The sequence below is a fragment of the Orbicella faveolata genome, unplaced genomic scaffold (genome assembly GCF_042242905.1).
Source record: "Orbicella faveolata isolate gen_17 unplaced genomic scaffold, um_ofav_v1 contig_13, whole genome shotgun sequence".
NCBI lineage: Eukaryota > Metazoa > Cnidaria > Anthozoa > Scleractinia > Merulinidae > Orbicella > Orbicella faveolata.
In genome coordinates, this window is record NW_028301540.1 from 30288261 (window position 1) to 30303859 (window position 15599).

The 15599-nt window shown below is 36.9% G+C and overlaps 4 protein-coding genes across 4 annotated transcripts; 2 read left to right on the forward strand and 2 right to left on the reverse strand.

Annotated features, from left to right (window-relative positions):
* On the forward strand, positions 1-4222 carry LOC110054412 (tricarboxylate transport protein, mitochondrial-like). The gene is made up of 6 exons (XM_089285399.1): positions 1-267; positions 1313-1520; positions 1675-1898; positions 2429-2649; positions 2932-3005; positions 3697-4222. Exons 1-6 carry the CDS (start codon positions 126-128, stop codon positions 3809-3811), a joined length of 984 nt encoding a protein of 327 aa, XP_089141525.1. The 5' UTR covers positions 1-125; the 3' UTR covers positions 3812-4222.
* A 1-nt stretch (position 4223) lies between these two features.
* LOC110054413 (homologous-pairing protein 2 homolog) lies at positions 4224-9329 on the reverse strand. The gene is made up of 11 exons (XM_020760806.2): positions 9223-9329; positions 9087-9140; positions 8784-8824; positions 8511-8600; positions 8116-8227; positions 7370-7440; positions 6952-6991; positions 6635-6669; positions 6449-6502; positions 5823-5882; positions 4224-4518 (listed from the first exon to the last, which is right to left on the reverse strand). Exons 1-11 carry the CDS (start codon positions 9245-9247, stop codon positions 4462-4464), a joined length of 639 nt encoding a protein of 212 aa, XP_020616465.2. The 5' UTR covers positions 9248-9329; the 3' UTR covers positions 4224-4461.
* Positions 9330-9351: 22 nt separating this feature from the next.
* On the forward strand, positions 9352-10699 carry LOC110054415 (large ribosomal subunit protein eL43-like). Its single transcript, XM_020760810.2, has 4 exons — positions 9352-9449; positions 9604-9732; positions 9957-10039; positions 10593-10699. Exons 1-4 carry the CDS (start codon positions 9447-9449, stop codon positions 10654-10656), a joined length of 279 nt encoding a protein of 92 aa, XP_020616469.1. The 5' UTR covers positions 9352-9446; the 3' UTR covers positions 10657-10699.
* A 400-nt stretch (positions 10700-11099) lies between these two features.
* LOC110054410 (reticulophagy regulator 3-like) lies at positions 11100-15435 on the reverse strand. The gene is made up of 8 exons (XM_020760804.2): positions 15125-15435; positions 14945-15051; positions 14792-14822; positions 14385-14499; positions 14093-14177; positions 13582-13725; positions 12888-13130; positions 11100-12635 (listed from the first exon to the last, which is right to left on the reverse strand). Exons 1-8 carry the CDS (start codon positions 15322-15324, stop codon positions 12175-12177), a joined length of 1386 nt encoding a protein of 461 aa, XP_020616463.2. The 5' UTR covers positions 15325-15435; the 3' UTR covers positions 11100-12174.
* Between the last annotated feature and the right edge of the window lie 164 nt (positions 15436-15599).

Sequence of the window (15599 nt, forward strand, 5' to 3'; positions counted from 1 at the left end):
TGGAGTGTGACCAGCGGAGGTTAATCGAGGCCACAATTCACATCTCTTTCACGTGGTGAAAGTTGTGTTTTGGAAATTTTTTTCCTAATTCAGAGAGCGATCGGTTCGACATAGCAAATTTTAAAATGTCTTCCTTGGAGAGTTGTTATAGAGGAGCTTTAGCGGCGACTCCAGACCCTGCCACGTATTATCGGAGGAGATATTTATGTGCTTCACCGTCAGGCGGTGGGAAAGGAAAAAGGCATCCAGGAAAAGCGATTCTCGCTGGTATGGGACTCTTCTCGATGTCTAGTAATTTATCAAATCTGTCATTGTAAAATATTGTTTCAGAATGCAATGGTGAAGGTGAATATTTGTTTATTTTAACCAGTATGTGTCCAAATATTGGCAAATCAGCGTTATTACGAGATTCGTATGGGTATCAGTAATGCAAGGGTTAACCTATAGGCTTTCAAGATAAAGCTTTAATATAATAAAGGGCATAAGGTAGTTCATTAACCGGGATAAAGATTTAACAGAGCAGCATTTAAGTATGATAGTTTATATGTTTTACAACGTGAACGACGCGGTGAGAACTCAATTGTCAGTGAACTCAGCCAAAGTACAAAGGTCGTTCGTTCGCGTGCGTCCGTCGATTTACAGAACGAGAGCTTGCCTTTTTATGACAGACTTCACAAGTCTTGATCTCAAGTATAAATAGATTTTGACGAAGAAATGTCGAAAATTTTGTTTAATCTTAACTGAAACGAATGATACCTGGGTCATTCTACGTGGCACGTATTTCGATGGGCGATCACAATTTACGCACAATACATGATACATGATCGCGTTTGAGCGTTGCTCGATAACTAAAGTGGATCCACCGCAAACAGCTTGCTTTCGTTACGTTAAAGGCTATCGCAAGGCTAATTCGTCAACAGGAAAAGTGATACGTGTTTACAAAATGTCATGGAATCCTCTTGTTTTACAAATTGTCATGAAATCCTTGTGAAGTCTAGGTAGCGTAGCATCACAATCGAGTGGGTGTCCTAGGGGTGTGTCAAAGGGAAAATTGCGTAATTAAATTGCGTGACTGCCTTTTTTCCTTCTTTGACATGACGTAAAACATTATTCAAAAATTATGGAAGGGAATGCTGAAATGATTGTTTTATTGTGATAGTAGAATCATTTTCAATACTTGGAAACAAACAAAAACAAGATGGTTAAAATCATCTGATGGAAGATTATAATCTGCATCTTACCAACAAACTTCAAAATTTAAATAAATCTTCTCAAAAATGAATCTTTTTGATTTATTTTTTTTGGTGAACAGGGGGTATAGCCGGTGGACTGGAAATCTGCTGTACATTCCCCACTGAGTATGTTAAAACCCAGGTACAACTTGATGAACGAGCAGCTAAACCCATGTACAAAGGTCCTGTTGACTGCGCTGTAAAAACAGTGAAAAGCCATGGTTTCTTTGGTCTCTACAGAGGTCTTAGTTCACTGTTGTATGGTTCAATACCAAAAGCATCTGTAAGGTGAGCGTTATTAACAAAGACCACACCAAGTTCTGTTTTGCTCTAAGTCCAGAATTTTTGTTGGATTCTTTTTTTAGCTTGGCATACCCATTTTGCTTGGTTTTCCATGATATATTTTTACTAATTGTCCAACAATGCTTCTTTCATACTGTAGATTTGCAACATTCGAGTATCTAAAAAATCAAATGGCAGATGACAGGGGTAAATTATCACAAGTACAGACACTGATGTGTGGGTTAGGTGCTGGTGTGATGGAGGCAGTTGTTATTGTATGCCCTATGGAAACTGTTAAAGTCAAGTTCATTCATGATCAAACGCAGCCAAATCCAAGATTCAAGGGTTTCTTCAGTGGTGTTGCAACAATAGTGAAATCAGAAGGTAAAACATAGCTTGTTGCCAAATTATTCAAAGGTAGACCCTTCCTATATGAGCATCCTGTAAAAACTTCTTTCTTTGAAATGTCTGGTTTGAAACTATAAACCGTTGGCATAGGATTTGTAATTTTCCATGCATACATCACTGTTGATCAGTAGTTAGGGACAAAAATGTCCTGAAAATGATCATTATCCATCTTGCAAGGTTTATAAATTTAATAGTGTCTTCTTTTGTAACATGACCTTGAAAGGTCCTGAACCCCAAACTGAAACTGTGACAGTACATTATCAATTTAATTAGAAGCTGAAAAATTGTTGAACTACATGTATTACTTTGTTTGGCAAATTGTGTAGAAGTTTCATAATTTAAACATAATTAACAGTCTGTGGTTGTTTAGTCAGTGACAGCTGTAAGTACTTAATTAGAAAATTGTGTTCTACTGATCAAAATAACAACTTGAATTAGACCTTGAGTGTCAGGAAGGGTATTGACTAACTAGTTCTGTACCCATGTGCATTTACAACGTCTTTCAGGGTTAGGTGGAGTATACAAGGGATTAACAGCGACAGTAATTAAGCAGGGAACCAATCAGATGATCCGTTTCTTTGTCTACTCCAACCTGAAGAGTTACCTTCAAGGAGGAGATCCAAGCAAAGACATTGGCTCTATAAAAACATTCATCATTGGCGGTATAGCCGGAGCTGCAAGTGTCTTTGGTAACACTCCAGTCGATGTGGTAAAAACAAGAATGCAGGTTGGTTGCAACTCAATTACTCAAGGCTTTGCCATTGGTGGGGAGGGGGGCAGAGAGAGGGGTGGGTGGGACAGTTACCACACAACCATTAATTTCTTTTTAAAAAACAGCCATCGTTAGTAATTCATTTTAGGGTGAAGTCATAGGTTTTTGAGCCATTTTGCTTGTCAGATTTTTCTCTCTTAGGACTTCCCATTAGCATTGCAGAATAGACACACCATTATATGAACATTGCAAGGATCCTTTGAAAGGATTAATGCAGTTTGTGTCTTTTGGTTGCAGGGTCTGGAAGCACACAAATATAAGAATACTTTAGATTGTGTTATGAGGATTATCAAATATGAAGGACTGAAGGCGTAAGTACAAAACAACTATTTGCAGCATTTTTTGTTCTTGAATGAAAACATTCAAGATGGGGCAACAATCTTCACCTGCCAACTAGTCAGCAATAGTGAGCTTACACAACCATGATGTTGATGTCGAGTGCAACCGCTATTAATAAAGAATTTAGCTTTTCTAATGGTTGTTTTGTAGAGGACAAAATTGAAATGTAGTAACTACCCTAAGATAAATTATGTGACAGACATGCTGAGCATGTGTGTTAACTTTTTGTTTTGAATGTTTTTGTAGCTGTTAAACACAGGGCTCGAAAAAAAACTTGAATTCCAGTTTGCCCTTGGGACAAGTAGCTTTCAAATTTTGCTTACCCTAGGCAAGTCATAGCTTGCTCTTTTCATGATATACAGTAGTTGACCAGCAACTTGCCAGATGCCTTGCCCACCTATCGGGCAAGCTACTTCCCAGAGGGAAAAATCTACTCGTCCCGGATGACCGGATGGCACTTTTTGCAAGCCCTGTGTTATCTTTAATATGTTTATGGTTTGCATGAACTCCTTTTATTAGTAAATTCTTGGCAAACTTTGCACTTCCTCTTTTCTCTACATCAGTGTTTGAAGTGGTTAGAGGGGTGTAGAATTTTTTTTAATAGATTTTAATACATTGAGATTTGCCAACTGTGTGGAATTTTAAAACCAATTTCTTTCACAGATTTTACAAGGGAACAGTGCCTCGCCTTGGCAGAGTGTGCTTTGATGTTGCCTTTGTCTTCACCTTCTATGAAAATGTCATGAAGCTCTTGGATTACGTCTGGGTGACAGATTGAGTCATTCCACAAATCTTTATTTTTAGCTATTTTACCAAAATTATGTATAAGTCTCGCAAGCAATTTTGCACAAAGAATATACATGTTTACACTTAACTTTGTGGGAGCAAGTTATTTAAGGTAAAATGATCATGAATTATGATAAATATAGATTTTGTCAGAGCTACAAATTAGCAAGAATGCTCTTGACTGTCTTTTTTTTTTAAAGTGTCCAAGAACTAGTTATTTTTTCAATTGGCTAAAAACTTCAATGTTTACCAGTAGGTGTAAATTATGGGTTTCCTACGTGCAAGATAAGAATTACAAAAAATCTTGAGAGAAATGAAATCATGTATTATTTTACGTATGATGTAACTTCATTAATATAACTTACACAGTAACAGTATATTAATAAATATTCAATCAGGGAGACTTTGTTTCTTAGTTTTATTTGAACCAAAATTATTGGCTATAGCAAAAGAAAAAGGCCCTAGCCCTAAGCAAGTTTGACCATAATGAAATTACAGAACTTCATCACTGTGTTAATCTGCCATAATATATGTTACACAGAAGGTATTAATTAAGACTGTACATGTGGTGTGACTGTGCCATAATAGAACTTTTTCGTTGCACTGATTATTCACAAAGCATGATATTCTGTACTAAGCATTTCAACTGTTTGGTATGACTGCGCCATACTCTTCATCTGTTTCAATTCCAATATCCTCCTGCAGGGCAAGCAAATAGACACAATGTAGTTTTTGTTTTTCAAACTGAATCCTAAATTTTTCTCTGTACTTATTTATTGCTATTGTTATTAGTTTGGGGCTGCACTCATCCTCAGAGACCCAGGGGCAGATAGTCTCGACGTAAACTTTTGCCTGAAAATATAGTGTCACCCGGCAAAAATATTGTGTCATCCTGACTAGCTAAGCCTGGGTCTTTGAGGATGCTTCACCCTGTGCCTCTCTCCACCAAAGGTTATAAATGAGTACTGGTGAATTTAATGCTGAGGGGTAACACTACTGTGGTTTCAGGGAAGAAGTGAAATACTCCCAGTCATTTAATGCTATAGAAACAGGGATACTGTAAATCCTCAAATTAGCACCCGGGTGCTTATTTCAAATTTAGGAGAAGGCAGGGGGCGCTTATTCAAGGGGGGTGCTTATTTAATTTTTCCCAAATCACGGCCTGACATGATCATTTTTTAATACATCATCTGCGTGCAAACACCAACATAAGCTGTTTATTGACATAAAAAGCTGATTCTCAAGTTTAAATCGCAGCACCATTAGTACTTAAGGTGTTCAACGTGTTCGCTAAACGTGTTCACAAACTAAAACAATGTACAAATCTAATACTACATGACGAAAACTATACATCCTTTGTTGTCTCATTACTCATCCACAAAATGGGGGGGGAGGGAAGGGGGTGCTTATTCGAGGGGGGGGCACCTATTTTAAATTTTGGCTGATAGAAGGGACGCTTATTCAAAGGGGGCACTTATTTGAAGCAGGCGCTAATTCGAGGATTTACGGTAAGCAGTAACATTCTGGACATGGCCCAAAGCAGAGCTAATCTTACTTTCATGTATGAAGGATAACCATGCATACTTGAGTAAACCAGATGTTCAGTTTACATTGTTTCATGACAGCTAATGAAAACTATTCAATTTAATGTTTTTTTTTGTTTTTTTTTTATTTTTTGCCAGCACACAATTTAGTCTTTACTTTTGACATGTCTTTGATTGTTAGGAGCACACATCAGAATTATTTCTAAAATTTATTATTCCAATACACTTGATCACTTGCCAAGTCAATGTTACAACAATGGAACCCACCAATCCAGTAGGTTAGCAGAATCTGGCCATGTTAACAAGGTGGATCAAACAAGGGGCTGTAGTTAAGCCCTGTGGGGTTCTAAGAAATTATTATTCCATTTCCTAGTTTACCGAGCTGTAAGATGAACCATACAGATAAACACTAGTTACTTAGCAACATGCTACAAAAAATCAAGTAAAATTTGGACTTACAATAAGTTGTTTCTTAGGCTTGGGATATCCTTCAAGGATGCCGTTTAAAATATCAGTGGCCTAAGAGAAAATGTTGTTAGGAAACAAAGTGAATAAAATTTTACCAAAACACACTATCACCACACTTTTTTTAAATTTATCGTAATTCAACTGTTAATTACATGTGATTGGGGTCATGGGAACCATTTATTGCAATGTCTTTACAGAGTTTACAAATCAAAACCTTTTCAATGACATTGTAAAGTTTTGTGGTTTAAAACTCAAATTTATATTTATTGGACTAACGTGGACTAGGTTAGCAGAATAGCATGTATTGTGTACAAAAGGAAACAGACATGTGTATGACAACTCTCTGTGTGTTGTGCCCTCTAAACACACTGCAGGCTTATTACACTAGGTAAGAAATATTTCTTTGCAGAATCACAAGTCCGCTATGCAAGACAAGGTCCACAACTACATAGCTCTCTGCACCCATTTACCCCTCCTCATGTACTGGGTTGCCCATGATGAGCAAGGCAAGTTCCAAACACAACACAACCATGGTGTATTGCTTCCTGAGTATTCACCCATTAGGATGCCCTGAGAGGAACTGAACTGATGTTCTTATATGAAAAGAACTTTCTTACCATTCGTTTTCTTTTTCTCCACATCTGAACAAATTGCTTGTGTTCTTTGTAGATCTTTATTACAAAAGAAGGTAAATTAAGGTTTAAGGTTAACGATCTCATGGCAAGTATTAATAAGTAAATACTAGCTCCATAGCCAAATGTTTCATACTAAAACTGGAAATATGGTTACTTCCATGATCTCACCTTATCTTTTTGTGCTGGTGTGACGTGATTTGTAGCTGAAAGAAAAGATTAATAGAGGAGGTTGCATTTGAAATACACAATTTTGTTATCTTTTTTAAATTTGAATTTATGAAACTGCTCTATTTGGTTATGTCAACTGCAAAGTGTGGACTGTAAAGTTTGTCAATACAGTCCACATTCATCTTACACCATACCATTTCTTAGAATCTTGTCAGTAGTTTTTTGTTTTTTTTTCAATATATATCTTACTTCCGTGGGTATTCCTTACACCTGTAGGTCTATAGGCACAAGCAATTCAGTGACAATGTTCAACTTACCTGACTTGATGTTCTTGATTCGTTCCTGGTATCTGTCACACTAAAGGTAGAAGAAAGGACATGCTTGTTAGTTTCAACTCGAGGTGGCCGGCCAGGGATGAAATACTTGAGCGACATATAAAATTATGAAAAGGGTCAATTTAAGTCATAAATCCTTACAACCCACTTTTCCACCTTGTTAATAGCACTTAATGAGGTGGTGATTTAACTATGGACCAATTGGTCATAAGACATATCAATCTCCCTGATGTATATATAACAGTATATTTTAAAAGATTGATCAAAACAGACCTTTGAAAAATACTTCTTTTATTTTTTACATTGTTATTCTCTGATCTTTGTCAATCCTGAGCAATAAATTCTGATGCAAATTAAACATCACAGGCTAAATTGATCTCAAACATGGGCTGATGAATACCTTTTTTGTCAGTTCTTCTAATCTAGCTTTTGCATCCTTGGTTGTCAATGTACTGTTCACATTGCGCAGCTCTAAGAGTGAGGTCACAACCAAACAAATAAGTTATCTATACTTCAGGAAGGGAAGTTTATTGGCTTAATCACTGAGCAATAGCTATGAACCCCTGGTCAAGCAGTCAGGAGTGTGAGCATTGTCAGTGTTATGCTGTGTTACAAAGCAAGACAATTTACTCTGATGGTGCCTCTCTTGACCGACTTGAGATGCACAAATAGGGTACTGAAACTCTAAAGAAAACTTGGCAAAATGTCAATGGGATAACTTGTGATGAACTGACATCCCATCCAGAGAGAGTAGTAATATTGGTAGCCATTTCATGCGGCAGAAACCGGAGTTAAGTGTTGGCACTAATGAGTTCCTCTAATTTCTATCTTCAAAAATTAATTTTGTACTGGAGAGCCATTGTATTAGTACATTCAATGGCATTACACTCAACCTTCCCATTGTGCACTATGCGTACATCCCTTTGATTGTGTTGGCCACTGAATATTCTAAGGCATGTTATAAAATAGTCATTCCTCTCTCTCATGGTACACCAAGGAATGTCCCTCTTGTTCTTTGTATTTTCTTGGTCTACACACCAAGAAAATACCAGTGACTCATGGGATATTCCATGCTATACCACTCGAAAGCATTGCTGAACTAGTATGTACTTAGAAAAAGAAAAACTACTACAACTACAATAACACCTGTCTCTTGTGTTTTCAAAGTTTCTTGCAACCTCTTTAACTTTTCTGTAGACATGTTGATGTTCTCATCAATTTTCTTGATTTCTTTTTCATCATAATCTCCAAACTGGTCCTGTAAATCATTTATACAAGACAAAACTATTGGTCAGAATAAGAAATAATCATTTCGAAATGCTCACTGCTAAATAACATATAAAAAAAACTTTAGTATTTTTTTCAAAAGTGCCTGAATTTGTGTGCCTTGAAAATTATTAATAAATCATTCCTTTTCCATGTTCCCATAATTTAGAATGAGGATTGAGCAAATCAATAATTCTTAGAAAATCACCCAATTTTAAATATAATAACCTTACTATAATTATACTTGTGAAAAATAAAATTTTGATGCTGCTCACCTGCTTAGGTGCATAGACTTTTTGTTTTCCATTTATCTTCTCAGTTATAATGCCTTTACTACCAAGTTTTTCCAGACTCCGTTGCACAGCCTTGCAATAAAAAGTATTTTAGAAATAAGATATTATTTTAATGCACAATACCAGAGAAGATTAAAAATGTACGGTTCGTGTGCGCTCACTTCGGAGAGAAGATCACCTATGGGAGATTCCTTCTCCCACGAGAAGAACTCATGAATAGCAGATTAGCTTTGTTATTATCATTCAAATTCTCACCGTTTTCCCATACTCTTTGTGCAGATTTGAGAAGATATCAACTGACACAAAAGAAAAGAAATTCTTGTAAGTCAAAGTGATGTCATAGTAAAGGCTTCAAGTAAAGAGTCAACAACTATGGAATTCGAAGAGGATAAGATACGTTGTGCAGCAAAAGTAAAGGACAGGAAAGTCTGTCTTTTTTAGAAGCAACTGGATATGACGAAAGGTCTTGAAATCTACATTTAACTGAATAACTTTAAGCTTATAGTCTCAAAAAGCAGAAGCTTGTAAACAAACTTTGAGGCAAATAATTTTACCAACCAGCGCTGTAGGGTCTGTTTTGTTTTGTAAGATACGCTAACACTGCATCTGATGCTGCAAAGAGAGTAAAATTCAGAGATTGAAATGAATTTGATCTACAACTAACAGTAGAATTATTCATTTCCTTTATATTTACCTTCCTCTTCGGATTTCTTGCTCATTTTGTTGAAAATTTGAGCATAATTCGTTCAAGCATTTCCGCGCCAAATTTGTACCTCGCGCCACAATATTTTCATGTGGTTGTAAGTGACGTATACGTCATACCGCTGCTGATAATCGCAGGCGTTGGTATGAAACAAAATCGAAGAACCCGTATGGTTCTCTTTCTCCTGTTCTCTTAACTCTGTGAAACCGTCCAAAATGGTGAGTAGAAATCCGTCGTTTATTTTTTGAAAACATGGCCATCGAGATGAAATACTAAATTTTTATTATAGCTTTGTTATTCTTGAATTAGGCTTTGGGTTCATTTCTTTGCATTTTTGTCAAACTTTGTCTTTTTTGCCTCGTCTATTCGCAGGCGAAAAGAACCAAGAAGGTCGGAGTAGTAGGGAAGTATGGTACTCGATATGGTGCCTCACTTCGAAAAATGGTTAAAAAGATGGAAATCACACAGCACTCAAAGTACACATGTGTATTCTGTGGCAAAGTAAGTGTAATATTTATTTCTGTTCAATAGTGGAAAAACGAAAACCAAGATACTATGGAAGGACACTCTTAGCTAAAGTCTGATCTATGAGCTGTAGACATGCTGCTCCTCATCTTTGGTTTTCGCGGACTCCCGACATTTTTTGCGGATTCCGTTTAATAAAATCTGCTATTTTGAGTTGACATTATTGGCTTAGATAAGAAGATTTTGATTGTATTTTGTAGGAATCCCTGAAGAGGAAATGTGTTGGTATATGGTACTGTAAGGGATGTGGAAAGACTGTAGCTGGAGGAGCTTGGGTTGTCAGGTATTTACAGTTTTCTCTTTTAATATTGGACTGAACGTCCAGTACTCTAAAGTAGAACCCTTTGGGACCAGTTCAAGCTGACTGCCTTACAGACAGGTAAGGCAAACAAGTGAATCATGCAACCATGTTTTTGCAAGAGAGGCAAGGTTTCAATAAGATTGAAGTAGATGACTGCCCCAGTTCAGCACCTGTTAGAGAGAGCAATGAGAAAGACTCACAGCAACTTCCTCTACAGGGCCAATTTTTGACAACTGCTGCCATAAGTAACAATTCTTAACACAGTACCTGACAGAGCTCTGGTGTGTTGAGGTGGTAGAGATGTCGTGACTGTATTTTTTGCATCTATTTTGTTTTTGTTTGTTTCTGTTTGTTTTCGTAATAATGAAAATATACATGTTCTCTTCAAGGTGTTCAGAACAGGATGTAGTGAAATTGTTACGGTCATGTAAACCCTTCACAATTTTTCTCCGTAACTTGTATTCTGAAAGTTTTGTCAGTATAAGTTAATGTTTGCTCTTGCATGTCATTGATTACATCTTGTTTTTCACTTTAGCACCACAGCTGCTGTCACAGTGAGGAGTGCAGTTCGGCGCCTCAGAGAGATGCAAGAGACATGATTTGTACAGTCTGGCAATAAACCAACCAGTTTCTAGTGTAAAACTTGCATTGTTTGATGCAATCAGTTTACTACAATTGTCAATACTGTTGAGTAAGGCATGACAAAAGTTTGGTGACTAAGTTTTAATGTTCCACTTGTGTTGTTCTCATGGGCAACTGGTTCCATTTCCAGTGGCAACTAGTTGGCCTTTGACGTCATTGGCAGCAAAGGACCCTAAATTGTAGGCAATGATATTGTGACTATTGGAAATGAGGAAAGTTGCCCGTGCTAAAACCTTGTCACCAAAGGTCCGTTATGCCTTACTCAACTGGTAATCATAGTGGGTTACCTATACTGTTTGTGAAAATTTAGTGGCTTAGCTCTGCCAAATATCTCAAGCCTTAGATAGGAGGAGGGTTGTAACATGACTTACATGAGGCATTCCCCAAAACAAAACTGAAATTAAAAAAAGACCAGCTTTTATTTATTCATTGCCTTGATGTGACTGTTACATTCATTTTCCTACACAATTTATGGTACACTATAAACCCAGTGTTTTACATTTTCATGATTATAATAATTACTATAAAGTTAACTTATGATACATATAAAATCCTGGAAATTTGATTTGTCCCTTAAAATTGAAGAACAACAACCTAAATGTCCCAGACCAAGTGTTGAGAAATGGCTGGATATGTTGAATAAATAACTAGCAACGGCTTGTTGAAAACCTTGCTCAATAACTCACTCTTAGCTAAAATTAATAACAACAGTCAGTACAGGCCAAGCATTCCCAAGCTCCTCACTGGTGGTGTATAATTCAATTTGATTTTTGCCCTCAGGCCACAAGCACTTGACCTGATTTAACTCATTTAAAATGAAAGTGTCTGGATATAGATGCACCATTTTCCTTTCTGTAAATCAGCTTTTCCTCTTATCCTGCAGGCAGTCATACACACTATCAAACAGCTGCAAGTATTTGTCAATGCCATCTCCATATTTGCAAAACAAGCTTGTCAAAATAATTCTCAAGGTGCACTTTTCAACAAATTGACACTCGCCAAGTGGTACGTACGTACAGTGCTTCTAAAAATCTTAAATAAGAACTAGACTTCGCAGTAGCAATTATTAAACAACATAATTTTTGAAACGAAATGTTGAAAGTTGATGCACACTGAAAATATCACAGAGCACATTTTTGAGTCGTCAGGTGCAGGGTTTATTGTTGGCGTGGTGAAAATATTTTGTGAGAGCAGGAGAAAATGCAAAGATATCAGTAAATGCTTTTGGTAATGACACTACACTGTCACTACACTATCACATGTAAAATTTAACACGATTGTAAGCAACTACTCTTAGCAATACCTGACATAGTGTAGTCTCTTCCGCAGCCATTTTTGAGATGTTATGCAACCATCCCTTGGCAGGACACAAAAAAAGCCTGCAGAGGAGACTAGACATTGTGTGGTGATTTTACATCAGTCCACACTTCATATGACAACTTGGAAATGGGCCATTGTAATCAATACACTCGACATCAATACCCCAACCACTTTCCCACATAATTTGACACTGATCCTAATCTGGTAGAATCAACATTGTCTGTTTCGTCAGTTGGAGTCATGCCTTCAGCCTCCGACTGGTCAAGCATCTCATAGTCTGACACATCGGTGTTTCCAGATGAAGTCATAATGCTCTCTGGTGTTCCAGATCCCTGTCTGTGATCATTGTCTTTCGGCTCTTTCGGTTCCTGTCTTTGTTTCGGTTGTGTTGGTTTATTGTTGACTGTAGTCTTGCCGTCTGGATGAATGGCTTCAGAGTCTGATTCGGTATCTCTGTCGATGTCCGGAAATTCTAACCCCTCCATAAATTCACCTTCTTCAAATTCCAAAGTGCTGCCACCTTGGCTCAGAGATGAAAACTGTAGCTCATCCAAAAACACTGCAGAACTATCTAAACTTGGGCTTTCAGCATCAGGAGTTTCCCTTCCAGAGGTTCCTAAAGACAAGCATCAAAAACAAAGTCAATGCCTGGACTTCAAAACTGTTTTTAATGCAAGTCACTACAAAATGAATCAATTTTTTGTGTGTGGTGCTGTTTCTGAACACACAGTCTATGTAATTCTTTTAAATGGCCCTCAAGAGCTGAGTTAAGGTTTTTGGTAAACAAAGCAAGGTATAATAATATGGGGATTCAATTTAGTTCCCCATGTTACTGCACAGCTCGGGTTGTGACTGGAGTTACACTTACCTTGTGTTTCCTGATCATCTTCTCTGTTTGCAATGGAGCTCAGTCCCTGGGAAATAGCTGATGTAATAAGTCCTTGAAGAAGTTTGGCTTCTACAGGTGGCACTGGAGATGATGGTTCTGACGAGCTGGATTCTTCATCTTGTAAAGGAATGTTGTCTTGATCAACAGATGTGTCATCAGTGACCGGATTGAAATCCTTTGCAAACTCATCATCACTATCTGCTGGAGCTTCTCGATCTGTTGCTTTGATATTTGAAAAATGATAAATAATTATGTATTGTCAATTAGAGATGGCAGCCATAGGAGATATAAAATCCACCTGTAGACTACGATTTTGGACAAACATTTAATTATTATGAAGATGTCTATAACAGTAACATTTTTAAAAAAACATTCAACTACAAAAACTGTGTGAAAATGTTCCTTAATGGTATATTAAGAAAAAAAGCATTCAACACTTAGGTAACAACATTATCAAGTCAAAATTAGGGTTTATAAAAATAATATTGTTTATACTGAAAATTATATAATTTTTTTTTTAATTAGATTAAGAAATATGAGAAAATCAGTGGCTCTTGAAAATTTGTTTCTTGTCTCAACACTGATAAAATTAATCTGCATACAAAAAAGTAAACAACTGATAACCAAATCCATGCAAATTTATTTTTAATTAGTCAAGTTACATCTTCGATACCTTTTGTCACAGTATCCCTTAGTCGCTTAGTCCTGCTGTGTTGCCACTGAACAACAAATGGTCGGTAAAAAGGTTCCAATGCTTTGTTAATTGTTCTGTGTATTCCATTGTGTTTAATAACAGGCCAGAAGTACAGTGCACAAACTGAGAAAAACGTTCGAGATATTAATTGTATTACTATCTCCTAATGAATAGAGGGATATACAATACAGAATAAATTACTACAAGTCCCACTGAACTGGCAAAGTTCCCAACAATATCCATTTTTACCAGCGTGGTTACACTTCCATAGTAGTTGTTGTTTCCGAGACCTATATTGGTTGTTTTCATGTCTACTAGAGTTGAATTATCACATACTATAAAAAAGTCATTTGAATGCCATCTCCTTGGTACCCCCTTCAAAAAGAATCTACTCTGCCTCCAGGCTACAAATGCCATGGAAACAAGGAAATATACATGGCATGTTCATTCAAAACTTTTAAATGAAAATATAAAAATGAAAAGAGCGTACCTGTAGCATAAAATATCTGCACCAAAGGCAAGTATTGGTAAGCAAAAACTGTGACCAGTAACAACCCAAATAAAGCAGCATAATACTGAAAGATTAAGGACACAATATCAGTTTAAAGGTTGGCATTGTGTGCCATAGCAAAACAAAAGACCAAACAATAACTAAACAATGACTCCTAAACGAGGAAATACAATGTTAATTCTCAGGATGTAGCAGTTTTGAAAAGTTGGTACAAAAAATTATTCAAAAATCAGTTTTAATTATGCAAGAAAAAACCTGGAAATTATCATACCTTATATGTGCTATCAGTTTTCAATTTATTCAGTTTTTCATGCCAAGCAACAAAGGTAGTCCAAATCACAGCCAGTCTTGTACAAAGACGATGAAAGGACAGAGTGGTTTGTCGGCTGCAGGGACAAATTTAGAGTTCTAGTTAACTGTGTTGTTTTTGTTATTAAAAATTAAACGTAAGCTTAATTCTTATTTAACATAAATTACTTAGAAGTAACTTATTTGAATTTAGTTGTACAAGTTCACACAAATATATTCCCTCGGGGAAACCAAAATAAAGACCGACTAGCAAAACTCGAAACCGAACAATCACATAAGTTTGCTAATTGATTGCATCGCTGGTAAGCGAAGAACGATATCTCACCATGTAGATTTTCAGACAAAAACAGGAATTTTTCACTTACTTACCTATCTTTATCGCTGACTGCATCAAATCCACCTTTGATATTGAATCAAAAACATCATTATGTTGTTTGTTAGGTATGGCCAGTATGTAAATAAACATTCATCAAACACGCAGGTCTGCTACACAAGTGTAAGCTTCATTAAATTATGACGTACCTTGTACAAATTGCCACACCTTGCTTCTAATATCCTCCATCAGAAGCGATGACGCCATTGCTACTATAAGCAGCAGCACCAGGCGGAATTTGCCACTTGCCATGAGCCTATAAAACAAGACGACAACAAATGAGCGGCTCAAAATTTTACCGCTAATGCGTTCCACACATTTCATCTCACCCGAACAGAGCTGTCATCGCAATAAAATAACACAACGAATGCGACGGTTTCTCCCATAGAAGAACACTCTGAACGTAGTCCCATCTGTTTTCAAGAGGCTTTAGAAATTTTTTGACTCGTTCAATATATTCGTGATTGACGTTATATTCAGATTCCGTTGAACCTTCCACTGAATCCCCTGCGAGGTTATCGGACGCCATGTTGTTTTGAACTTTTGCTTTCCCAAGGATATATGTGACGTCATGGTAAACATTCCTGACTCGGTCCCAGGTCGCCTAATTATCTTAGCGATGTTGGCTTTAGCGATATCTTTGTAAAACTTGCAAAAAAAATCCTGTTCGGAATCTTAGCTTTGTAGTTATCAAACTGCAGTGATGTTAAGGGCTTATCATTCAACGGCTGCTAAAGTAAACACCAGCACGAACAAGAACACCCTGAAAGGGTCTTCAGACATCTTTGTAACTCCCACTTCCGG

Excerpts from the sequence above, each read along its gene's own strand:
- LOC110054412 (XM_089285399.1), top strand. The coding sequence starts at position 126 with ATGTCTTCCTTGGAGAGTTGTTATAGAGGAGCTTTAGCGGCGACTCCA. Across the intron at positions 1,521-1,674 it reads ATACCAAAAGCATCTGTAAG|ATTTGCAACATTCGAGTATC; the intron begins GTGAGCGTTATT and ends TTCATACTGTAG. Across the intron at positions 1,899-2,428 it reads AACAATAGTGAAATCAGAAG|GGTTAGGTGGAGTATACAAG; the intron begins GTAAAACATAGC and ends AACGTCTTTCAG.
- LOC110054413 (XM_020760806.2), bottom strand. The coding sequence starts at position 9,247 with ATGAGCAAGAAATCCGAAGAGGAAG. Across the intron at positions 7,441-8,115 it reads TTTGAAAACACAAGAGACAG|AGCTGCGCAATGTGAACAGT; the intron begins GTGTTATTGTAG and ends CCTCACTCTTAG. Across the intron at positions 5,883-6,448 it reads GGAGAAAAAGAAAACGAATG|GCCACTGATATTTTAAACGG; the intron begins GTAAGAAAGTTC and ends ATTTTCTCTTAG.
- LOC110054415 (XM_020760810.2), top strand. Across the intron at positions 9,733-9,956 it reads CATGTGTATTCTGTGGCAAA|GAATCCCTGAAGAGGAAATG; the intron begins GTAAGTGTAATA and ends TGTATTTTGTAG. Across the intron at positions 10,040-10,592 it reads GGAGGAGCTTGGGTTGTCAG|CACCACAGCTGCTGTCACAG; the intron begins GTATTTACAGTT and ends TTTTCACTTTAG.
- LOC110054410 (XM_020760804.2), bottom strand. The coding sequence starts at position 15,324 with ATGGCGTCCGATAACCTCGCAGGGGATTCAGTGGAAGGTTCAACGGAA. Across the intron at positions 14,178-14,384 it reads AAACTGATAGCACATATAAG|TATTATGCTGCTTTATTTGG; the intron begins GTATGATAATTT and ends TTAATCTTTCAG. Across the intron at positions 13,131-13,581 it reads AAGGGATACTGTGACAAAAG|CAACAGATCGAGAAGCTCCA; the intron begins GTATCGAAGATG and ends CAAATATCAAAG.